The sequence below is a fragment of the Strix aluco genome, chromosome 14 (genome assembly GCF_031877795.1).
Source record: "Strix aluco isolate bStrAlu1 chromosome 14, bStrAlu1.hap1, whole genome shotgun sequence".
Taxonomy (NCBI): Eukaryota; Metazoa; Chordata; class Aves; order Strigiformes; family Strigidae; genus Strix; species Strix aluco.
Window position 1 is genome coordinate 22786033 of NC_133944.1, and position 24940 is coordinate 22810972.

Here is a 24940-nt window from a genome sequence, read left to right on the forward strand (position 1 = left end):
ACGCTGCCCCGGCGAGGACACCGCAGTGGAGGGCGGCCTCCCAGGAGGAGAACCACGGCCAGGACCTCTGCCCTGCCCTGGCACCTCTTCCTCGGGCGCAGAAGGGTCGCTCGGGGAAGGTGAGGCACAACCAGCACGTTTATCCTCCCGGGGACAGCCAAAAGCCAGAGGGGCGAAGCGGAGGAGGAGGAGAAGCCCTCGGTGTCGGGGCTCAGGAAGGCCGGGCTGGGGGTGGGAGGGGGGCGGTTTGCAAAGGTGCCGGTGCCCTCGGAGGGGGCCACGGGCTCCTAAAGGCCACCCGTCATTTTCTCTTGCCCTTCCTCCCGGTTCTGCGGGAAGGGGCCCCTCTGCTCCGTGGGGAACCCACCCTGCCAGCCCAGCCCACCCACCAGTCCACTCGCCCTTTCCTGGGAGGAAGAAGACGTCTTCCCTTCAGTAGGAGAGCACGACTTTTCTGGAGCCAACCCACTCTGCTGGAGCTCTTTACTCCTGTCCTGGCCAAGCTGGGAGCAAAGCCTCCCTGGAAAGGCTGTGTGCCTTTCTCCCTTCCCCACGAAGCAAGAGGAGGTGGGAGGCAGCAGTTTTCTGTCCCAGAGCTCAGCTCCAGAGAAGATGCTGGGTAGGAATGATTTGCACCCAGAGGATCAAAAGGCCACGCTCCAGGTGAGCCTGAAGAACCCCCACAGCATCCCGCTGCTCAGCACTGCTGTGCTCTAGCCCATTGTCCCACCGGTGCAAACTGGGAAGGCTGGGGCACACTGGGAAGGCTGGACCAAGCTCACAAGCAGTTGGGTTCTGCTCTATTATCATGGCTCACCTCTTCTTCACCCCCCTGCACTCTAGCCCCCTCCATTCCGTGCCCCTCCAGGCGCTGCCAGCCTGGGTCACCCTGCCTTCCCTGGGTGCCTCCCAGTCCCGGAGGGTCCCCAGTCCCTGGTGCAGGCAGGGCCACCTGAAGCCCCTGCCCATGCAGGATGGGGGCTGCAGGGGCTCCCCCAGCTGGGGCTGGTGCTGGGGGGGGCACCCATGGGGACCAGGAGCCCACAGCAGGGTCCCAGGGCAGCCTGGGCATGGGGGCACAGAGCAGGGACAGTGGGTGGCACCGGGGGACATGCTGCTGCTCTGTGGCACGAGGGGCTGCCCAGATGTGTCCTCACCTGTCCCAGCCCCGATGTCTCCCAGAGGTTTAGGCTCTGCCTGGCCACATCAGCAGTGCCAGCCCCACTTGCCAAGGGCAGGAGGAGCAGAGAGGTGCTGCATTAGCCCGGGCAGGGAGCAGGCAGGGAGCAGGCAGGGAGCAGTCAGCCCTGGGCAGCCCCGGGAGGTTACTCCGGGAGCACCGTGCAGGGGGAAGTGCATGGCAGCCACAACCCAGCGCACAGTGGAGGGATGCCAAGGCACAGGGAAGCTGCTAAATTTATATGCCCACTCTGCTGGCAGCCCTGAGCAGGGCTCTCAGGGCACGAAGAGCCCCTGGGCACCACTGGACTGCTTTGGCAGGACATGGCATGTCCGCAAGGCCAGTCCTTCGGCCCTCCCCGTCCCTCCTCCCCATCACGGCCAGCCCCTTGCAGCTCTCCCCTCCCCTGCAGCCCGAGTGCCTCTTGGCTGGACCTGCGTAAAAAATATAAAAGGCTGTTTTGCTTGGAGACGTCCGGAGGATCCCGGCCGAGCTTGCCATGGGGACCAGCCGCGCCGGGGTTGCGTTGCTGACGCTGTCGCTGCTCCTGCAGCCCACGTCCCAGTTCTGGCTCTTCAACGTCCTCTTTCCACCCACCACCACCCCAGAAGCTCCCCCAACCAACAGCACGCCGCCTGTGGTACTCGGTAAGGTCACACCAGCGTGGGCACCATGCGGGGTACGGGTGGGCACCCCGGGTGCCGTGTAGCCCCCCAGAGCCGGCGGTGAGGTTGGGGTGCCACGCTGACAGCAGCTCGGTGGCTCTTGGCTGCGATGGCCCTTTGCAGTCTGGAGCTGGAGCCACCAAGGGAGGGTGACACAGCTCCCAGGTCCCCTCCCATCCACTGGGCTGGGGATGCAAGGCTGGCCATGCCCAGCTGCAGCTGCCTGGAGCCTGGGGGACAGGCTGGGCACCCCAGAAAGCACATGGGGCTCTAATATCTCACAGCTGGCCCCGAGGGTGTTTTAGGGCTTGCTTGGTTCTGAAGGGGCTCTGCTGGCAGAGGGATGGGGGCTGCAGCACACACTCGCCTGCTGCTTCCCACAGCTGCTGCCGTCAGTGTGGCGGGCCAGCATCCACCACCACGATCCCACAAAACCCACCCCATCCCATGTCTTCTGCCACTTCCTGGCGATGGTTAAGTCATCCTCTGCTGCTGCAGAAGGGCATCCAACTCGCGTCTCACCCAACATCCCCCCTGCCTGGGGGATGGCGTGGAGGAGAGCGAGCCTTTGGCAGAGATGCTCAGGGAGGTGAAAGGTTGGGGCATCACCTCGGGGAGGTGGGAGCAGCCACCACCTCCATTCTGCACATCTCTGCCTTCCTTTGCCCCTCTGCAATCACTGGAGACTCAATCTCGGATTTTGCCGTGAAACCTGCACTGAGCGGAATTGGGGTTTTTCTCCTTTTTCTTGAAGTAAGCCGAATTTCCCCTTTAAAAAGAGAAGAGAAAAAGCAGAACATCCCTGCTGCAAGACCGAGGGCTGACCCCACAAACTGCCTTCCAAGAGCCATCAGAGAGCAGGGGACAGTATCTGGAGCCCCAGTGTCCTGGGGCTGGTCCTGCTTGGCCATGCCGATGGCCAGGAGACCCAGGTGGCCGTCACCGGGTGCCTCTTCTCAGGATGATCTGTGATGCTTGGAGCATCTTCCCATGCCCCTGGTACCAGCCTCAGCCCCTGTCTCATGCCCAGCCGGATCCGGCTGTCCCATGTGCTGCTCAGCATCCACGTGTAGCCCATCCCCCTAGGCTGGGTGTCCCAGAAACCCCCAGTGCCCTTGGGACCGCTGATAACCCCTCTGCCCCCACAGGATCTCCCTTAATAATTACCTAATGTCCTCTGGAAAAGGAGGCAGAGCTCAGGGCTGCACGCCGGGGGCAGGGGTGCTGGCTGTGCACCCTCAGGAGTCATCAGAGCAGCTTGTGGTCCCTCTTTTCTTGCTGGCCAGGGAGGTCCTCCCTGCCCACTCCCTGCCTGGGCTTTCCTATGCCTGATCCCCAACCAGGTGTCTTGAAGGCAGGATTAGACCCTCCCTGTATCCTTGGGGAGATGCCACAGAGGTCAGGGAGCTGTAAAGCAAGTTGAGGGATGCCATTGCTACCTCTCCTTCCCTTCTCGCATGGGACAAGGCTTTCGGAGTCTGCAGCCATGCCCATGCACCCCTTGGCCATGTCCCTGCCACGCTGCAGGCGCCAGGGCCATGGTGGGTGGGATGGAGGCAGAGCATCTCCAGGCCAAGATGCCCTCGCACTCTGTGACAGGAACAGCACTGCGGTTCCCCAAAACACCTGCACCCATGGACCCAGGGGTGCAGGGACACCTGAGGCTGGTGGGGACCAGGGGAAATGAGGAACATCCTTCTCAGGTCAAAGCTGCTCCCAGCCTGCATCCTTCAGCCCCTGTGTCAGGCAGTGTGTCTCCCGCCCTGCCATGTTTGTGGGGTCCCACAGCCACAGCAGAGCCAGGGTCTGGGTCCCAGAGCGACACAGGGCAGGCATCTACAGGGACTTTAGACCACAGAGCAGCTCATGGTGTCCTTTGGGAAAGAGCCTTACATGGGACATGTAGTGAGCCACATAGCAGACAGTGCCTGCAGTGGCATTGAAAGCCCACACCATCCCCAGTCGTGTGTCTCAGGCCTGTCCTCAGACCCACTGGGGCCATGGGGTTCATCACCCAGAGCTCCCATCTCACCAGGCTCACAGCCACTGTCCCCTGCAGTCCTTTCACACCTTGTCTTCACCCTCGGGGTCAGCGCTGGCACCAGGAGCCAGCTCTTGGCTCCTGCACACCAGCTGGGACCACTCTCCATGGTGTCTGCCCCCAGCACAGGCACCTATAGCGAGGTGGCACCAGGACGGTTGTCCCATCCTTGCCAGGAACCACACTGAAGATCCCAGAGGCAGACCAAATGCCCCAGTGATAGTAACCCTCCATCAAGGGAGCCCAGGTCACACATGTCAGACTATGAACTTGTTTAAAACCATGCTATGTTTACGGTACGCACTGTTTGCACTGAATTCCCTCAGGGTACAGTTCCGCTCGGCGCTGAGCCATTTCAGAGACCTTGTTCAGCCTGTGCAGAAGGTTTAAAGTTCAGGAAAACAGTTCATGGGTCTCGGAAGCCAGCACCAGGATGACTTTCACCTCCCTGGGGAGTCTGTGCATCCCTGAGTTGTCCCACTACCCCAGAACAAGGTGCCGGGGGTGCAGTAGGGCTGGGCAGCCCCAAGCAGCACAGACTCCTTCCCCCAGGCTATAGCGAGCAGAGGAGGATGGAAACTCAGCCAGGAAGGGGGGAATAATCCAGGATGCTTCGTGCTGGTGGGGATTGGTTGGTTTGGCCCAAGGGTGGCAGCTCTGGGGGTCATCCCGTGGGAAAGGCAGCTTGGGGGATCCCTAAGGATGTGGGTTTTGTGCCAATTCCATGCTCACCCTGCATCTCGGCTCCAAGCACCCTTGCTCCTGCACAGAGCAGGCTGTTCTCCAGGGATGCTGCTCCAGCAGGTCTCCAGGTGTCCCCAGCCAGGCAGCCCCAGGGGACCCCTGCCTGGGGGGCTGGGACAAGCAGTGGGCCAGTGGGATGGGGTCTGTAGCTGTCTCTGCTCTCCCTCTCTGCGGTGCCTCCAGTGCCTGGGTGTCTGGGGAACCAGCTGGAAGCAAAGCTAGACAAGCCGGATGTGGTGAACTGGATGTGCTACCGCAAAACGGAGGACTATTTCACCATCTGGCTCAACCTCAACACCTTCCTGCCAGTGGGAGTTGACTGCTGGATCGATAACACCAGGTACCGCTCACCTCCACCCCGGGAGCTCCCTGGGGAAATGACCTACCAGGGATCTCCCTCCTCTCTCCTACCCCCCTCCAGCCATGACTTAGCACACATGGAAAACCATGGGAGCACCACGGGACTGTTTGAGAACACAGCTGGCTGGCTCCAAGCGCCCATCCCTTTCCCATGTCCCTGCCACATGCTCATGCCCAGCCAGATCATCCTCGGCACCCACTGGAGGGTCGCAGGGTGAGGGGGCTGCTGCAGCCCGCTCCATCAGAGCCTCCTGCCCCAAGATGCAGGGCGATTGGCACAGATGCTGGCTTGGCTCCAGTCCACCTCCCTATCCACACAGAACTTGGAAACAGCCGCTGCCACTCAGCTATCTCCACCCCAGCCCCACATCCCCCACGGGGACATGGTTCTTCTGCTACTTTCTGCCATTTCCCCACAGGGTGGTGTACAACCGAACTTCTCGGAAAATGTCCAATGCCCCGGGGGTGCACATCCGCGTGCCTGGCTTCGGCAAGACCTATTCCGTGGAATACCTGGATCAGAGCAAGCTGGCAGGTGAGAGGAGGAGAGGCGCGGGGTGTTTGGGGATCCCACGTGCTCCCTGCAAGTGGAGAGCTGTCCCTGTGTCTCCAGTGTGGACCAGTTCCACAGAGAGCCCAGGTCACCTGGGAGTGAGAGACACTGGCCTCGGAGACACATTCCCTTCGAGTACCATCAGGGACCACCCCGTCCTTGACCCCAACGCACATGGGACGCATGGAGCCACTACCTCTGGCTGGAGTCACCACAGGGCTTTTCAGCCTGGAAAAAGGTTGACAGGAGAAGACTGAAGACCTAATTCCCACCTGTTTTCTCTGCCCGTAGGTTACCTGCACACCCTGGTGCAGAACCTGGTGAACAACGGCTACGTGAGGGACCAGACGGTTCGGGCAGCCCCCTACGACTGGAGGGTCGGGCCCCGTAAGTCTGGGGTTTGTGGCCAGGTCACCCGTGCAGGGAGGGAAGCAGGATGGTTTTCACGGGCTGGGTGAGCCAGCCGGTGTGGAAGGACCCCTGGACAGGGATGGTTGCCCACGGTAGTGGGTGCCCGGCCACTCACAGTGCTCTTGTGTGAATGCGTGGTGGCACTGGCGGCCTCTGCACCCACACCTCTCTCTGGTTGGGGCTCCTAGGGTCAGCCCTGGAGCCCTGTGACCATGAGTGAGGTGGCCAAGAGCTGGTGCCCCTCTTGTCCACAGAGGAGCAGCCTGAGTACTTCCAGAACCTAAAGGCACTGATCGAGGAGATGCACGACGAGTACCAGCGACGTGTCTTCCTCATCGCGCACAGCATGGGCAACCTGAACATCCTCTACTTCCTGCTACAGCAGACGCAAGCCTGGAAAGATCAGTACATTGGGGGCTTCATCTCCCTGGGTGCCCCCTGGGGAGGGTCTGTCAAGCCCCTGCGTGTCCTGGCATCCGGTGGGTGACTCCTTGTGTGCAGCCACCTCTTTGCTTTCCTTCCCTCCTGCAAAAATGGAAGGGTGGAGGTGGGCGAGGAAAGGGCACGGTGGTGAAAGAGTTGGGGGACAGATGGCCGAGGGGTCTGTGGAGGCAGCACTTGTGCTCTGGTACTGGTGTCACTGCATCCCGCTGCATTCTGCAGTGCTGAAAAGCACCACGGAGAGACCTGCCACAGCCCCGGCAGCGGGAGAGTTGGCCCAGGGCATGCTCTGGAGCTTGCTCGAGTTTCCATGATCGGGGCTGGTGGGTTTGTGTGTATGGAAAACTGCTGTCAGAAGGGTTCACCTGCAGCCTGGCCATCCCTCTTCCTCCGCACCAGCTCTTGCCTCTGCACAGCCTGCACCATGGGCAGGGCCACCTCCTGAGCTAGCGGGGCTCCTGGAAAGCTGAAATACCCACCCAAAAATCTTGCAGCCAGAAAAGCACTCCGGGGCATGCTCAACCCCTTGTCAGCACCTCCCCAGACATCTGCTCCCCCTCTGTCCACGCAGGACAGTGAGGTTGCTGGACCTTTGCTGCAAACCATACAGCTCTTCTGCAGCAGAGGACACAGAGGCCACCCAAGGGACACTCACACACTCATGCACCACTTGCTTGGATCTCCCCAATCTCAAAGCCCATCCCCCATAAGCTTTGCTGCCTTCAGGCTTTAATCTCCCTTCGCCCAGTTCCTCTTTAGTCTCTTTGCAGCCCAGAAAGCCACAATCACTTGCCTAATGCTGACAGCCCAGAATATCTACAAGTCACAAGCTGACCCTCCAAAAATGCATGGAATTAAAAATCATGTGCTTGATGATTTTAACATCTGGCCCCTTGCATCACCCTTAAGTCACCTCCTCATGTTTTTCTCTGTTGCCACAAGGGCCAAAGGCATTTTTAAGGTAATCTGCGATCATTGCACACTAAAAATGCCAAGGCTTGCAGGAGACATGCAGGTTGGCCACCTGCTATCAGCACCTTCATCGGGCTCAGCCCACTCCTGTCCCTGCAGGCAGGTGTGGAAGTGCCAGGGTTGCAGGGAAAGTCCAGGGCTGGGTTGCTCAGGGCCAGCACACATCCAGGATTGTCTACACTCAGCCCTTCCTAGCAGCTAGAGGTGTGATACCAGAGAAGAGTCTGGATATCTGCAGCCAGAGGGGTGAGGAGAGGACGTACCATTATGGGCAGGGCAGGGGTAGGCAGGGGAAGACCTGAGATGGAACCATACCCCAGCAAGACGACAGCCGTGAGTCGCTGCTGGACGGGCTGGTCCCGGCACAGCCGCCCAAGGGGCACCATTTGTGAGGGTACATCTTGGTGCTGGTTGTGATGAGCCCCTGTGTGTCCTGCAGGTGACAATCAGGGCATCCCACTCATGTCCAACATCAAGCTGCGTGAAGAGCAGCGCATGACCACCACCAGCCCCTGGATGTTCCCAACGAGCCTGGCCTGGCCCGAGAACCATGTTTTCATCTCCACGCCCTCCTACAATTACACCTACCGGGACTACCAACGCTTCTTCACTGACGTCAACTTGGAGGATGGCTGGTACATGTGGGAGGACATGAAGGACTTGCTGAAGGACTTACCCCCTCCTGGGGTGGACACGTATTGCCTCTATGGCACAGGCTACCCCACCGTGGAGACTTATATATATGACGAGCGTTTCCCTTACGAGGACCCTGTGGACATGATTTATGGCGACGGGGACGACACCGTCAACACGCGCAGTTTGGAGTTGTGCAAGCGATGGCGCGACCAGCAAAAGCAGAAGGTGCACGTCCAGGAGCTGCGAGGCGTCGACCACCTTAACATGGTCTTCAGCAACCTGACACTTAGTTCCATCAACGAAATCCTGCTGGGGAGCCCACAGGAGCAGGGGGAGCTGGGGCAGGTGAGATTCAGCCCAGGGGCAGGGAAGGTGGGGAAGATCCTACCTGGGTGGAAGTTCCTTAAGGAGCCCAAAAAGAACTGAAAGGAATGAGGGCCAGCTTCCCTCTGTGCTGGTAGCCACCAGAAGCTGCCATGCAGGGGAGCAAAGGACTCGGAGCTGAGTTTGGAAGGAAAAGGAGCAAGACGAACAGCTCAGGTGGATGGGCTGGCACCCACTTCCACACTGACTGTTTTTTCTTTCGGGAACAGCGATTAATTATACTTCAGAGGCTTGTAACTTCCCACTAGCGGGTGGATAATTAACTGCGCTGCTAGCTCATTAACATCCCACTTGTGAATTATGGCGTATGCACAAGCCCTCGTCGCTAGCAAGCCACGTTTAGGCACTTTAGAGGCTACGGAGCCCACGGTGCTGTAGCCTCTGCTCACTTGAGACAGAGCAACTCACGTAACGAGCGCGGGCTCTGACTTACTGGGGCGGTCACGGCGGTGGCACGGGGGTGGCACGGTAGGTGTGGCTTACGAGAGCACCTCTGCCAGCTGCCAGCATGCAGGCAGCAAGCTAGGCTCCTCGGGCAAGACCGACTCAAAATCAGCAGATTTACAAAATAAACACACTTTGCTTCTGAGCGCTGAGCCTGCCTTGTCCTTGCACGGCGGGTTAGTAAAGCCAGTTGTAACCAAAAATGGAGGCGCTCACTGCTCGGCAGCACCCCAGGGGCTGGGGCTTTGGGAAAAGCCACATGTTGGCCAACGCAACTGGGGTTGGTGATGGAACTGGGGCTGGCGATGCAACTGGGATGGCAGCACAATGGGCTTGGCAATGCAGCTGGGACTGCCGGCACAACCAGGGCTGGTGACATCGCTGGGGGTGGTGATGCAGCTGGGGTTGGCGATGTCACCGGGGTGGCAATGCAACTGGGACTGGGGACACAGGGTTGGTGATGCAAACAGGGTGGCGATGCAACTGGGGCTGGGGGTGCAACTGGGGCAGCAATGCAGCTGGGGATGGGGATGCAGCCAGCTTGGTGATGCAACTGGGGCTGGTAAAGCAACTGGGATGGCGATGTGACAGGGACGGGTGGTACACCCGGGATGGCGATGTGACAGGGACGGGCGGTACAACCGGGACCGGTGATGCTGCTGGGGATGGCCATGCAACTGAGGTTGGCGATGCAAGCGGGGCAGCGGTGCAGCCGGGGCTGGCGATGCAGCCGAAGGTGGCGGTGCAACCCGGGCAGCCACGCAGCCGGGACTGGCGACGCGACGGGGCCGCCCCGAGCCCCCCGTTACGGAACGCAGCGCTCCGGCGCTGCCCGGCCCGGCTCTGACACCGCCCCCCACCGCTCCCCTCCGCCCCCCACCGCTCCCCTCCGCCCCCCACCGCTCCCCTCCGCCCCTCTCCGCTCCCCTCCGCCCCCCACCGCTCCCCTCCGCCCCCCACCGCTCCCCTCCGCCCCCCACCGCCCCTCTCCGCTCCCCTCCGCCCCTCTCCGCTCCCCTCCGCGGTCAGGGCGGGCTCCGCGCGGAGCGGGGCGGGGCGGGGCGCGGCGCGGCGCGGAGAGGCGGGCCTTTCCCTAACGCGCTGCTCTCCCATTGGCTGCGGCGCGCCGGGCGCGGCGCCGATTGGCGGGGCGCGGCGCGTGCTCGGGGCGGCGGCGCGGGGGTCGGCCCGGCGCAGCCCACGTGCCGCCGCCGCCGCGCTGGAGGCCATGGTGCTGGACCCGGGGGCGGCGGCGGCTGCGGGGCTGGGCGCCAGCGCCGCCCCGCGCCTGCCCCACCGCCATGACCCGCCGCTCTGCTCCTGCCCGGCGTCCCCCCCCACCCCCCTCCCGCCGCCGCCGGCACCGCCACCCGCGCCCCGCTACCCGCGGGGAACCCGGCGTCTGTCGGAAACCGGCGCCGGGATGCGGCGGGGCGAAAGCGCGGGGGGGCGCGGGGGGATGCGCGCTGCCGCCTCCCTGCCCCACATCGCCCGGGGGCGGGGGGGCGAGGAGGGCGGCGGGCGGCGGAGCCCCTGCCTGCTCGTGGCGCTGCGGCCCCGCAACGTGGAGGCGGAACGGGAGCGGTTCTTCCGCGCCAGCTTCGCCTACGACCCGCAGTTCGAGTACGCCGAGCCGGTGCCCGCCGCCGTGCTGGATAAGTACGGAGCCGCCTCCGATCGCTTCGTGGCTCAGGTGAGGCGGGGCCGGCGGGTCACGCGCTGCCCGCGCCTGGGTGTGTCCTCCTGCCTGCGCGGGGCGCGCATCGCTGCGGGCAGCTGCCGGAGCCCCCGGTGCCTCCGTTCCTACTGCTGCCTGCTGAGCTGCTACCCGGGGTGGGATGCTTGGCCCGCGGGGGAGGAGGAGGAACCGGGGGATGCCGGATCGCCCGCTCCCGCCTTCCTCCCGCCCCGGGAGGGCAGCAGCCCGGCGGGTGTGAAGGTGTGGGTGTCCTCGCGTAGGGCGGTGTCACCCGCTGGGTGCCAGTGGGATGTATCGTGACAGGACAGCTCCATGGTCGGACCAGCCCGGATCTGGTCCGTGGTCCACACGGAACCTCGTGGCCTGCCTTCCTCCCCAGCTTCTGCCGCCCCATCTTGCTCCGCTTACTGTCTTTTGTAGCCTGCCCTCAGCACGCTCGCCCTGTTATTCCTTAAACTCTTCTTTACTTACCCACGCACCTGCAGGAATCGTACATGCCCCATGGTTGACCTGGGTGATGGTCATACTGGTGCTGAGTGATGCTACCAGCATCAAACTGGCTCTTGCTTACGGATGCCCCTTGGCGGCCAGGAGCTGATGCTCCATCAGGGACACCTTGCTGTTATTTTTTTTTTTTTTTTTTACACTTTTTGCTGTAGAAATAACACACAAGGAGCTGGAGCGTGTGGGTCACCGTGTGGGAAGCGGTCCTTAGCCTGGAGAACCTTGGTGGGTTAAGTCTGGCTTGTTTTCTGGAAGGCCATCTTGCGTGGCAGCATCCTTAAGACATCAGCAAGCGTGGTTAGTAATGGTAATAGTTGGTGTAGACTCCGCTTAAGGCGCTCACATCCGAGTGAGCAGATAAAAAACCCTCTTACCCCGAATTCAGGGTTGCACGCAAGAGGTGTCTCCTACTTGGCTGGTGTTTCAAATAACAACTTAGTCACCGATTCATTTATTGGGTTTTGAATGTTTTCTTATTCTTCTATTACTTCCTATATCTCTGCCTGAATTATTATCCAGATGATTCAGGCTCTTTCTGTAAACAGCTTCCTAAGCAGTTAGTCATTTCCAGTGCCTGCCCTACCTCTGCCCCCGATAAACTGGTGCCAGCGATACTGTTGCAGGGAAGGCTGTCTGACTTCTATAAAGACCTCACTGGCTTTTCAGTGTTTTCTTCCTGCATTTAAGTGCATTCTATCCTCTGAGTAATGTGGTAAAAGGAGTCGCTCGGAGCAGTTTCCCCCCTTGTTTTCTCTTTCGGTACAGTTGACTTACCATGTAGTAAAAGGTTAGTAATTGAGATTATTTTGCCCTGTGCATTACTTTGAATGAATGAAATTAAGTGTTCATAACCAGCGTGAATGGTCTCATCCTGGATCCTAAAACCCTTTGCAAGAGATACCAAGTGTTGAGCATTTCTACCAATGTTTCCCCAAGTCCTCTGGTGTCACTGCGATCAGATGGTATTTGTGTTACTGTTCCTTTGCTCATACCCTGCAGTAACCTCCTTCCAGTCTCTTTCATTTTGGGAGACCTTTTTCATTACCAGCTAACTATTAGCTATAAACTGCTTTTATTTTAAAACTTTGCACTTATCATGAAGCTTGAATAAACAAGACATTTTGCTAAGCCAGCATCCTTGGACAAGAGTAGACAAACCAACACCAGCTCCCTGCTTCCAGCTTGCTGCTCCACCAGCTGCTCTGCACATGCTGGGTGGGATTGTTTTATTTTTTTAATAGAAAATTTAAATAAACCGGAAGGATTCTTCTAGCCCTGTGGAGGCTCATCACTCTGGAGATCACATCCCTGGTTTGTCATGGGAATGTGAGCAGCACCAGCATGGAGCTGGGGCTGGAGGATTTGTTATCCCACTGCATATGGTGGGTGCATGATTTCAGGCTGCCTGGGGATGCTCAGCAGCCTCTCAGAACACTAAACTTGGTATTTTAGGAATTTTGCTGGCCGGGACATGTGCTGGAGGTCAGCAGGGAGTGTGCCCGTTGGTTGTTACTCCTGGGCACCAGCTGTGCTGGGTTTCTCTTGGCTCGGTGCTTTAGGTCCCCTGGGAGCAGAAAGCAAGTGGCTGAGCAGAGGTGGTAGAAAGAAATGGTCCTTTTGCTGCTGCTGTCAGCAGGAGGTACCTTGTGGCACTGCAAAACCAACCCTGATTGTTCAGCAAACAACACAAACACCCCCCCACCCCCCAAAAAAAAACCCCAAACCCAAAACTCAACAACACAAAAAAACCCTGCACAGCTTCTCCTGGAAAGGCACCATAAGTGACTCAAGAATAAAAAACAGCTGTACAGAGAAAACTTTGGGGATGGAAAAATCAGGACCTTCTGCTGGGGTAAGGGACTGTGCTTACCAGACGCAGACCACGGAGCCCCTCTGCGGGGTGTGGGGTGGTTTGAGCGCTGGTACTGGTGGTGAGCACCCATCTCCTGCTCCTGGGTGGCCTTAGGATGAGGGAGGGGATGGGACCTCCTCTGCAGGGCTCCAGCTGCTGCCCGGAGCCTGGATAAGAGCAAAGGGGGTTTGCTCGGCAGGAGGAGGTAAAACACTCACCGTTCAGGAGCAGTAGTGCTTGGTCCTGGGCTGGGACGCTCGGCAGCAGCTCAGCCAGGTTTACAGATGCAATAAAACTGCTGGAAAAACTCCAGAACTGGTTCAAAGTCATCGTCATCTGCTTTAGAATATATATTAATAGGCTGGAGAAAGTCATTGCTTGAAAATGTCTATCATGAAAACTCACTTTTGGGGAAGGAAATGTGCTAATAATTGCTCGTATTTTATAGATGCTCCATAAATGTTAATGCTAATAAAATAGCACGTGCTGCTTTTATTAGAAGGCTGTTGGTGTGCAGCAGGCTGGTTGTGCTGAGGCCCTGGCTGAAGAGGAAGCGGCGTCGCAGCAAAGGGGGATGCCCAGCCTTAGAGCCAGGCTTGCAATCCAGCACTGCAATAAGAAACTCTCAGAGTAAAGAAGCAAGATGATAAGCGAGACCTCTTTGTGCAAGCACTAGGGTTTGAAAGGAGAACCGAGAGCAGAAAAGATGAAAATAATCACAGCTTTAACGTCCAGAGGCAGCATGCTGTGATGATGCTGTTTCACTTCTGCTTCTCCCAGTTCCCACAACAGATGCTTGCAAGGGTGATAAAAAGCAGAAAGAATATACTGTGGGTCATGCTGATTGCATTATGTGTCCATCTGTCTTGGTGAGCACCTCCAGCTGGCTCAGCCTCCTCGGTTTTTTAGGTATTGCAAAACCACATCTCACTTTATAGGCATTTATCAGGGATTATCTCCGCTGGGTTTTATTGCATTTTTTTAAGATGTGTTTATAAGCGGGGAGGGTGTTTGCCCTGATGTTTCGTTTCTGTGTGCGACAGGCAATCAGGATCATTCGTGCTGTCCTGGAGAAGTACGGGACCTACGAGAGCTTCGAAGTCGCCACGGGTGGGAGGCTGCTGAGCAAGTGCCAGATCTGGTCCGTGATCCGAAAGTACATGCAGAAGGAAGGCTGCCTGGGAGAGGTAATCTGCGTCCCTGCATTATCACTTGTTATAAGTGATACAGCTGCAAAATACTTATTTTCTGATAAAAAGGACTCAGATTGAGAAGTGTTTTGGGTACAGAGAAGAAACTTTTCTACTCTGAGCTGTGGGGTCCTTTCATCTCTAGCTTGGCTCTGTTCGCTGTACCCAGCGTTAGGATGTGGGTGCTGGTTCCCCACCAATTTCCCTGATCTTTTCTTTCCCTTTTATGCTTGAGAGAGAGAGAGGAGCTGCTGCTTTTCTGCGTGGCTGTGCGAGAAGCCTTTTGCTGCATGCCTGAGGCATCAATTACCTTGCTGTTAGCAGTGGTATGGCAGACATCTCCAACAGCTGCCTTCATTCACATGTCCAAAACCAAAACTGGGGGGAGAGATTTCCTGCTGTCCTGCGGGATGTGCCGGGTTACGGGGCTTTGAAACCACAAGCTCAGGTTTTAAGGCTGGGAAATATGTGGTTAAGATAGAACAGTAGCCATGCAGGATGGAGGCAGGGGTAAGTTCATCATCTCTTAATCTGGTTTGTCTGTGCCCCCAGCAGCATCCAGCGTGGGATGTCCTGCAGCTTCGGTTAAGGGGCTTTCTTTCCTCTTCTGCCAGCAAGGTGTGGGCAAAACACTTCCACCGTCCTAGGTTCAAGTGCTGAGAAGGATTTCTGGACCTGGCTTAGGTTATTTTGGCTTGCAGGACTGCCTTTGGCTGTTGGCTGCAGGGCAGAAGGCCATGCAGTGCTGGCGGCTGTGAGGGGCTTCCTCACCACTGCCTCTTGGCCAGACTGTTTCTCCTAGCTCTGATTTTTCACCTCCATCTCCAAACAGGGTTATTCACAAGCATTTCCCTGAAGCATCAACTTGCTCAGTGGTACCCAGCACGTTTCATGCCTGCAAAAGCAGGAGTGAGCAGTTCCCGAGGTGTCACCTGGTCAGGGGATGTTCCTCCTCCAGTCCCCTTGGTTTGCTCTGATCCCTCCTGGATGTGTCCCTGGGATGTGGATTTGGCACCTTGGTCCTCCTAAGCCTTTGCTTGGGATGGAAAAGGTCTCTGCAAATCTCTTCCTATATCTGTATATTCCTATTCAGCTGCCTTTTAGTACCCAGAACCATTCCTAATACCCAACCTAACAGCTGGCCAGTCTTACTTACAGACCTACGCTCATGGCTTGCTAGTTGTGGTCTATCTCTTGATTTTTATTAACTGATTAAATTCAGCTGTTTTGCTCTTCTCCATTAATCTAGCCTGAAACGAGCTCTGGCTGGGCAGAAAGCCATCTTTTTTCTTACCTATTGGTGTACAACTGGCTTCCTTCCAGCCCTGTGTAATTTTCCCTTTGCTCAAGGGAACACAGGGTTCAGTAATTATGTTTGCACATCAGCGTGCGAGATACGCGGCCCTTTTATCCAAAACTTTTGGTAAGTGCTCTGAAAACCATTAAAGCATTGGTTTGTTCATTCACACCCATTACAAATTTTGCTGAATTTCTCCGGGGCAGGGAAGAGGGAAGGGTTTCATCTGCTCTCGATACAGTGATGTTGGCAAAGCTTGCTCCCCGTACAGGACAAAAACTTGGCTGAAACTTCTGTGTCGCTGGTAACTTAACACCCTGTTGGGGAACTGGGTGGTTTCAGACGTGTATCTCCCTCTGTAATTCTGTAATTCCTGACTTTCACCTGCTGTGCCTGGTCTGTGCTGCCGTGCCATTTGCTTCCGTGATACGTACTAAGCGTGATGGCTTTCTTCTTCAAAAAAAACCCCAACAAAAACCAAAACAAACCCAAAAAACTCTACTGCAGGGGGTTGCATTAGCCCAGAGACCAACCAGCTGATGTGTCAGCTGCCTGTGCTGCCTGCAGGCAGTCCTGGCAGGCAGTCCGGCCAGGCTGGTGGCAGACAGCTGCCCTTTGTCCCCGGCGCCGATTGGCGAAGGCAGGATCCCGCTTTCCGGCACCGCAGGCAGCATGCTTGTGGGTAAGTATTTGCACTATAATTAACTTTCTGTCTTCAAAAGCTTCTTTGTTGGGGTCTGAGCTGCAGATCCTGAAGCTCTTCTGCTTTTCTTCTGGCTCAGGGCCGAGGTGACGCTGCTGGAGCTCAGACTTCTCCACATGGATTTTGGTGAGCTCCCAGCTTGCAGCAGAGAAACGCCTGGCCCCGTTGGTAAGTGCTGCATCCCCTGGGGTTGTGAAATGCTGTTAGCCTAAATAGCACTAGCTAGCATCTCCTGGGATCCCACCGGTCGTGCCCTTCCACCTCTGAGCTGCTCAGTGGTGGCGCTTTCTTGGCACGCGAGGTCCTGAGCAGCGCCGGGATGCTGGGCAGAGGCAGGAGCCCGTGCCCTGGTGCTGTGGGGGCCGTCAGCAGCCTTCCCGTGGTTCCTGGGGTCAAGCTCTTTCTCCATTACATCCACAAAAGCTGCGCAGAAGCTTCACGGACCACGAGGATGCGCTGGGGATGCTGCTCGGAACGAGAGAGGTCACAGTCCTGGAAAGCTGGCGTTGCTCCAGGAATAAGACTTTGGCTGAAGTCGCAGCCCCTGTTGTAACAGCATCTGCAAAGCTGGAGGGTCCCAAAATAAGGCAAGTGGTGCTGCTCAGCAGGCAGATGGGCTGCTGCAGCTGGAGAAGGGCTGCAGCTTAGTGGAGGTGTGTGAAGCTGCAGTCTGGGGATGCTGTGGGTCCCTTCCCATCACTCCCAGATGTCTGGCTTGGCATAAGGCCGTTCTTGGCACCTCTGTTTAAATGACAACACTGTATCACCACAATATCAAATAAGGCGAAAAAAATCAAATAACCCAAGCCAATGCCTCTAAGAAGTCATCAGAGTGACATCTGAAGAATGACATCATGGGGTTGTGCCCGTCATCTTCTCGCCGTGGCGGCCCCTGGGTGCATCCATATCTTTGGCTCTCATGGGGGGACTGCAACCTGCAGCTGTACCCGTGGCTGCAGGAGCTCTCAGCCTCTCCAAGCAGTGTCTAATCCTGTTTCCCAACCCCTGGATCAGTCCCTTTCCATCCCTCATTCCCCTGCCCAGCTCTGTCCCAGGATCCTTAGAACAGGGATAGGGAATTTCTTTCGGGCCACGGCAGCCCTGTGTCTTCCTGAGTCAGGGGATGTTTCTGCCTGCAAAAGCCCTGCCGTTAATTTGCCTACTTGATCGTGAACTGTCACAAACCTCATACAGTGGGTTGCGCTGTTTGTTGATTCTTCCTCATCCTGAATCTGCTTCCTAATCACTTCACTTGATGCCGTTGAGCTCTTGTACAGGGAAAGATAGTTTCCATTCCATATCATTGAGTGTTGCTGTTTCTGTGTTGCCTTTACCTTTTCTTCACCATTAGAGAGGAAAAAAAAAAATCGACAGTTCTTCCTCTGACTTAAATTCTTCCTCTAAAGGCTCTGGGATGTTTTTGTGTGGAGTTTTCCTTGATTCCTGAAAACACAGATCAGTTGCATCAGCTACACCCTTCCCTCTGTGCTCAGCCTTCAGCAGTGTCCCACCTTGTTGCAAACTGAATTCTGTGCCCTTGGATCTTTCTCCAGATGCTATATCCCAGGGAATGCTTCAGTCTTCATTTCAGCTCTTGCTGCCTTGCCTAAAAAGAACTCATGCAAGACCTGGTTTCAGTGCTGAGCATCACATCCTCAGCATCCACGGACGCCTCTTATTTTCCAGCTGTTTGCTGCGTTTCTCTTTGCTCGCTTTGTGCGTGGTGATATCAGATAGGGAAAGAAAATGGGAAAAAATTGGTTTTGGACTGTTCAGGCACAATAGTGAAGGTTGAGGGCCAGCAATTGCCTTTGCACAATTCGGCTAGGCTCGTTTGGTGCTGACATTGAGTTGTGTGAGCAGATCATTGATGCTGTGGCTTCAGCACTGGAGCCCTGTGCCATCACAAGATAGGAATGCCCAGCCTGGTGACCATTGACAGCATAAACCACCCACCCCACCCCACCCCCCCAAAAAATATAAAAATCAGCTCTTTTAAAGGCAGAGCACTCAAATGTTGCTTAACACTTTTTAATGAGGGGAGTATCTCTACTTTAGACAAGTGCAGTCCTGGCAGGGTGCTGGCCTGGGTAACACAGGGAAGATGCAGTGTAGGATGCGAGACATGGCATTCCCAGTACAGCAGAGGTAAAAGCCGTGGACAAGTGATGGACAGATTATAATAAAAGAGGTGGGAATTAAGGTGCCAGTGCAGATGGGAAGGGAGAGCTGGAGGTCACCAGAACAGCAGAGATGAGCTGTGTGGAGCATTTATCCATGTAACACTCAGTATAGTTAAACTCCTGGGTTTATGCAATATTTCACTTGCGTGGGTGCTCTGAGTGTTGTTTTCAGAGATGGCTTTTGAAATTGCATGAGGGAAACTTGAACTGTTGGGGGGCTGCCAAGCGAACACCAGCCTCCCAAAACCCACCGGCTGGGCTGACCCCACCGCAGCAGGTACAGGGGACCTGGAGCTGCTGAATCCCTGTCACCGGGGGATGGTGCCTGGAGGAATCCAGCATAACACAGCCAAGAGTGAGCAACTGGAAAATGGAAAAAAGCAGAGAGGAGGAACTCTGGGGGGGTGGTATTTATTTTTAATAGGTTGGGGGAAAGCAGGTGTAAGAATGAGCATTTATCCTAGGGAAGAGCTTAGTTTTTCTGCATCTAGTATCTTAAATTCCAACCTCCTTGGGGTTTATTTTTTTCCCTGTATAGGGGCAATGAAGCATGACAAGACAGCAAGTTGTGGACCTGGCCTTGTGGACCACTCCCAGGCAGCCAAGCATCCTGTATCCTGGTGTTTGAGCTCTGGCTGGCACAGTGCATCGTCTCCAGCGCTCCCTGCGAGAGCTGGAGATTGGGCAGCAAAGACCTGGGGACCAGGGACTGTCGCAGGTTCCAGGGCACCAGTTCCGTGCTGCAGCATCTCCGGGGGAGCAGGAAGAGTGCTGCAACTATGAGATGTATTCCACATCTTTCTTTTGGTTTAAACTCTGTTCCCTGGCTCTCCTCTTCCCCTCATCCCAGGATTTCAGCCTCCGCTAGTTGCATTTGGGATTGCCATGTCAGATGTCCAGGCTCTATTCCCATCACACAGAGCTGACCTAAGAGACAGGAATTGGTTAAAATCATACCAAAATGTGGCTCATTCGTGCCTCCTTATTTCTGCTTGCGGTGAAGCTGTAACCTTCCCTGCCTGTTGTAACTCCAGTCGGGGCTGTTGGCAGAAGCTGGTGCTGCTGCCAAAAATCTTCTCCCTGCCAAGAGCCCCCCATGGGAGCTCATGTGGCCGAGGGTGATGATCTTGCTGGAAACTAACCTAGAGCATAAAACCAATTTTAGTTCGGATCAGTTCCCTGCCTCAGTTTGTCCCAGCTGACCAAGGTTTGTGGCTGGACGTGGGAGAGGGCAGCGAAACTGCAACCCTTACTTATTTTGACTTGCTTACTGGAGCAGAAATAAAGCTCAAGGATGCACACACTGGTATATTTTAATCCAGGTAAGCAATTGCACCGTAAGTATTTTATGCTGGCTGTTTGTCCACTGGTAGACTGCTCTGTTACGTTGCACTTTTGGCTTTCATGAGCAGCTTTGCACAATAATAAATCTGGGGTAAAGCAAACCCATTCAGACTCCTCTCCTTTTTTTTTTTTAAATAAGAGAAAAGAATTGTCGTGTGGTAACATGTGTGCACATTTTCATCCTGAAAAATGTCAGCTGTGAAATAATAGATGGGTTTTTTTAGAGTTAGTATGGATGTGGCAGAATGGTTTTGAGATTAAATTGGTACATGCCCGAAGGTCCTGAGCATTGCCACGGCCGAAACTCGGATGCAAGAGATCCTGGGGCTGTCTCCTCTGGTGATGCTGCGGCTGAAGTTGGATGGTCAGAAAAATGCTGCTTGGATGGCACATTAACTCATGTTAACGTAGAGCAGCTGTCTTGGCTCCAGTGCTTGCAATAGCCAGATTTCCCAAAATAGCTGAGTTTTTTAAAGATATTCACTAGTCCTGCGCATGCGTTGCCTGTCCCTGCTGTGAACTGTGGGTTGGCATGCACCGTTCCTTCTGCGAGGGTGGGCTGGCGTGGATCCATCCTCACTGCTCGTGAGCCTTGAAAGGGAGAATCCGCAGGAGTGTCCGTGAAAATGGAGCCAGAGCCTTGAGTCCCTCGTGGGATGTTTACTGGGGAGTCGTAGAGAGTGGTTGTTTAGAGCAGGGTTGTTTTGGTGACCAAATTTACTGCGCCGTCCCGTTGCTAGTGGGGATGCAGGAGTGGGACCAGGCAGGTCTCTGGAGGATGTCCATCGTGTGTGGCCATAAAGTTGTGGGGAGCCTGTGGGAAGGAGCTGGGGGTGCGGGGGTGGGGAGGGGGGGGCAGTGCTGGAGCCAGAGGGATGCTGGAGGGGGCTGCTCAGGACGTGCCCGCTCAGGTTTTACTGGCTGTAAAGACATTAAAGGAGTTATTTTATCCCCCTGTAGGATCATCTCTTTCCCCTTGGCACCCCCTCAGTGCCGGCAGCGCCCTCCCTGCCTGCTCCTGCTGTCTGTGTTTCTTTGGGGAGCTGCAGCACAAGCTGGTGATGGTGCAGCAGGGCCGGACTCTGCCACCCATGGTGTTGGTGGCTTTTTGTGACCCTCCGCCACCATCTCAGCCTCTGCTTAGAGCCAAGAGCCCTCTGAGCATCTCCTCCCGCAGCAGTGCTGATGGCAGTTGCCTCCTTCTTCTTCTTCCTCTGCAGGTGGTGGTGCAGCTCACCGATGACCTGCTGTCCCAGGCGGTGATGATGGTGGAGGACAGCCGGCCGACGCTGGCCATCAACCTAGCCGGAGCCCGGCAGCACTGGCTGGAGGGGATGCTGCGCCACGAGATAGGTCAGTGGGGGGGTGGCTGTGGGTGACGGGCAGAGCCGGGGGGGTGCTGTGGGCTGTCACTGGGGTAACAGCCTGGGAGCTGTGGGGACCACTGGGCCGGGGGATACCCACCATGTCCTGACGGAGGCATCCTGGGGAGGGGGGGGGGCTCCTGGGCAGGTCTCAGAAGGAGCTGAGGCCCTCTGCGTGTGGGGCAGGGGGTGTCGGGCACCCACCCATGCACCCATGTGTCTGTGACCAAAGCGGGATAAAAGAACTTATTGACCCCAATGGGATGTAGATGAGCAGACACTCCTTTATGAACAGCCGGGTGCGCAGGGGAGTCGTCTCACCAACACACACCTAACTGGTGTAACATGCTGATTATATTGGACACACTCATACATATTAATCAAGTCCTCATACATAAACATGCCAATACCTGTAACTCATGTTCATATTCCCACCTCTTTCCGGTCACGCACACTTGAGTCCTGAAATGAGTCAGGGAGCTGCTTTTCCCACCGCCACGGACTGCTGACCTAAAAGAAAGACCCTCCAATGTCCTTGACTCAAGGACTTTGGCTCACATTGCAATTTTAACACGCCTCGAGGCCCTTTCACAATACAACTTTTAAAACACCCAGTCTCCAGGACGCTAAATCATCCTTACTAAACAGTCTAACAATGGTACCTCATCCAGCAGCGTAACTGGTTGTATGGTTACTTTAAATGAAACACAACAGCTCTGTGACTACGTAAAACATTACACCACTAGCTTCTACAAAAATGGGTATTTTTGTGAGATTCCATTTAATTGATTAGTCCTAATCATTCCTTATCAAAATCTCCAAAAATCATCAACTCAAATTAATAACAAATCAGTAACAATCAGTAAGGTGTCTGCCCCTTGCCCTGGGCACCAGAGCAAGCAGATGTCCCACGGTAGCATCTCCAGCTGAGACTGGAGCTGGCACCCATGGGTGCTGGGTCTCAGCCCCAACCCCAGCGACTCAGGGAGGGGGCCAGGGGTCGAGCTTTTTGGAGGCTGTGGCCGACGGCGTTCGCTCCCATCCCCCCTCCCCAGGCACCCACTACATCCGGGGGGTGAACAACACCCGCCAGCCCTGGCACAGCTCCGAGGGCCGCAAGCAGTACAGCCTGAAGCCCGCCAACCCCACGGAGGAAGGCTTGGCCAGCCTGCACAGCGTCCTCTTCCGCAAGCAGCCCTTCCTGTGGCGGGCAGCCCTGCTCTACTACACCATCGAGCGAGCCAGCCGCCTCTCCTTCTCCGCCCTCTTCCAGGACCTGGAGCAGTACGTCCAGGACGCCGGCGTCCGGTGGGAATACTGCGTGCGGGCCAAGCGGGGCCAGACCGACACCTCACAGCCAGGTACTGCAAAGCCTTCAGGTTTTGGAAAGGATTTTATTTAAAAAAAAAAAAAAAAAAAAGAGGTAGGCAGACGTGTTTTGCTGCTGGGTGCCTGTGGCCATGGCAGCCTTTGAAACGGCTCTGCGCCCCGCTGCATCCCTCCCCATCCCTGGTGTCGCTCTCCTATGGGTTTATGCTTTGTGATTTATTTTTTTTTCACACGCAGTCCTGGCACATCAGCTCTTTGGCTGCTCAGGGTCAGGTGGGGATGGATGGGCACCTCGCTGGGAGCCCCATAACGTGGTTGCAGTGTGATGGGAATGACTCACACAAGCTCCCAGGGAGGCAGCAGCTAAAGGAGAGGAAAAAAATGAGCATTTCTGGGGATGTCTTTAGATTCTTGCAGTGGTTTACCATTAAAAAAATCCACTAGGAGGAAGGGTAAAAGCATCCTGGTGAGATATTTTGTCATCCCTGTGCCTGGACTCTTGCTGCACCCAGCTGCCTCTGCCGTTCCCAGCACGCGGGTCGCTTGTGCTCCTGGCTGTGGCTCCAGCTCACGCTCGTGTCACCTCAGTCCAGCACCATTGCTCTGGTTTTCGCAGTTGGGAGACATTCGGGCGAGTGGAGGGTGGTGGGGAGCCAGGCTCCCGCTCCCCGGCCTCTCCTGCTCTTCCAGGGTGTTTCAGTAAGGACCAGGTTTACCTGGACGGGATTCTCCGCATCCTGCGCCATCGGCAGACCATCGACTTCCCGCTGCTGGCTGCGCTTGGAAAGGTAATGGCTGGGTGTGGGGGGGGTAGCTGATCCCTGAGCCCCATCCCCTCCCAAAGCTCACCTGGGCTCCCCTGGTCTCACAGCTTCCTGAAAACAAGCCCTGGGCTGTGGCAGCCCACCAGCTCTTGGCATTTCCCTGCGCTTACGGGTCTCGGTGGGGCAAGGAGAGGCTGGGTAGGATGCAAGGGAAGATGGGACAATCCTTGCTCCTCCATAGGAGACCTTCACAGAGAGGCTTAACCCTGGGCAGCTGGCCATGCTGCTGGCCCTCTGCCTCGGCCACAGCACTCCTGCAGTGACAAAAAAATGACCAAAAAATCACAAATTGCTACAACTTCCCCACCCCCAGGTAGCTCTGCTGGTGCCTCCCCACAGGCAGGAGGAGTGTTTGGGCAGTGGAGGGGGGAACCCAGGTGTGCTGCAGCAGGGCCAGATGCCCTCTGCCATGGTTTGGGATGGGGGAGGGCTGACCCCATCTCCCTGCTTCCCATCAGGTCTCCTATGAAGATGTGAATCGGCTGAAGAAATTTGGGGTCCTGGAGAAGGCCCGAATCCCCCATTTCATGCAGGACCTGGAGCGATACATGAAGCAGCTGGACCACATCGTCACCACCAATGGCCTGAACGAGGAGGAGCTGGAGCAGCTGCTGCCTGACTGAGGGGCATCCCCCCCCCCAAACCAGCGTCCCAAGGGTGTAACTGGTGCCATTTATTGGATATTTATTGGGGGTGGAGCCTGGAGGAGGGGGCAGAGCCTGGGCCTCCCCCCGCGCCTGGGCGGCCACTGTGCATGTACCGCTGTGTAGGGTAGCGCGGCCCAGAGGGCCGGTGTGGTTAGTGTTGATGTGTTTCCCCCCCCCCCACACCGTCCCCTGTGCGTTCTGGGGACGGCTGCGCGGCTCCGCGTGGCTTTGGGGAGCCGGAGAAGAGGGTTCAGAGGGAGCGAGGGCAGAGCTGGGGAGATGTGCTGGTCCCCCAGAGGTGCAGGAGGCTGTGCTGGGGTAGTTGCAATGGCGGGGAGGGGGGGGATATGCCCTTAGGGTTACCAGGGGGTGCTCCCAGCAGAGCAGGGGGCACCTACTCAGGGCCCACAGACAGGGCTGGGGGCTCTGGGCTGTGCCTGGCAGCCCTGGCAGGGAATAAGGGCTGGCTCATACCCACCCATCACCCTGTGCATGCATTTCCTGCTCCCACCTCCTTCCCTCATGCCCCCCACCAGCAGCAGGAAGGACTTTAATCCCCCCAATACCAATCTCTGGTCTCCCCCCTCCGGTAGATATTTGCCTGCAATTAACCATCGCTCTGCACCCCAACTACAGCCACTCTGCCTGGCTCTGAGGCACAGGAGGATTCGAGGTGGGGATCGGGCTTGATGTAAGGAAAAAGCGTGTAATAAAAACAATGTAATGGAAACAACATGTGGGCAAAAGGTTGTGGAGCAGCAAAAGCCAGGCTGGCACCCCTGCGAACACTGACCCTGCATCTCGCTTGCACAGGCAAAGCTCCGAGCTGGTGCGTCAGGGGCTGGAAGGGGTCACTGGAGTTTAAAACAACACACTGGGCAGGGCCAACATTAATAAATCAAAGTAGGCAAAAGCAGAAGCTGCTCTGAGCTGTTCCTGGTCTCTAACACATGGTCTCTACAGCAGTCGTGGCATTCCAGCTGTACCATCCCTGGGAGAGCCCTTTTTTAAAAAAAAACAAACCAACCCACCCACCCCACAGATTTGGTTTTAGCTGCTTGTTGCCTTCCACGCCACTGAGCTCACCCAAAGGTAGCACAGGCCAATTCCTTGCTCCAGAGAGCCCAGGCTCAATCCCAAAAGCTCTGAGCTTGGCCACAAGCCCAGTTCACA

General features: G+C 56.5%; 2 protein-coding genes across 2 annotated transcripts; both read left to right on the top strand.

Moving 5' to 3' along the window:
• The first annotated feature begins 1609 nt into the window (after window positions 1-1609).
• On the top strand, window positions 1610-8976 carry LCAT (lecithin-cholesterol acyltransferase). Its single transcript, XM_074839739.1, has 6 exons — window positions 1610-1827; window positions 4814-4970; window positions 5410-5525; window positions 5835-5930; window positions 6209-6433; window positions 7807-8976. Exons 1-6 carry the CDS (start codon window positions 1680-1682, stop codon window positions 8427-8429), a joined length of 1365 nt encoding a protein of 454 aa, XP_074695840.1. The 5' UTR covers window positions 1610-1679; the 3' UTR covers window positions 8430-8976.
• Window positions 8977-10059: 1083 nt separating this feature from the next.
• Window positions 10060-24500, top strand: MATCAP1 (microtubule associated tyrosine carboxypeptidase 1). The gene is made up of 6 exons (XM_074839746.1): window positions 10060-10524; window positions 13930-14073; window positions 20824-20956; window positions 22023-22328; window positions 22987-23084; window positions 23579-24500. The coding sequence occupies exons 1-6, from the start codon at window positions 10060-10062 to the stop codon at window positions 23741-23743; spliced, it is 1311 nt and encodes a 436-aa protein (XP_074695847.1). The 3' UTR covers window positions 23744-24500.
• The last annotated feature ends 440 nt before the right edge of the window (window positions 24501-24940 follow it).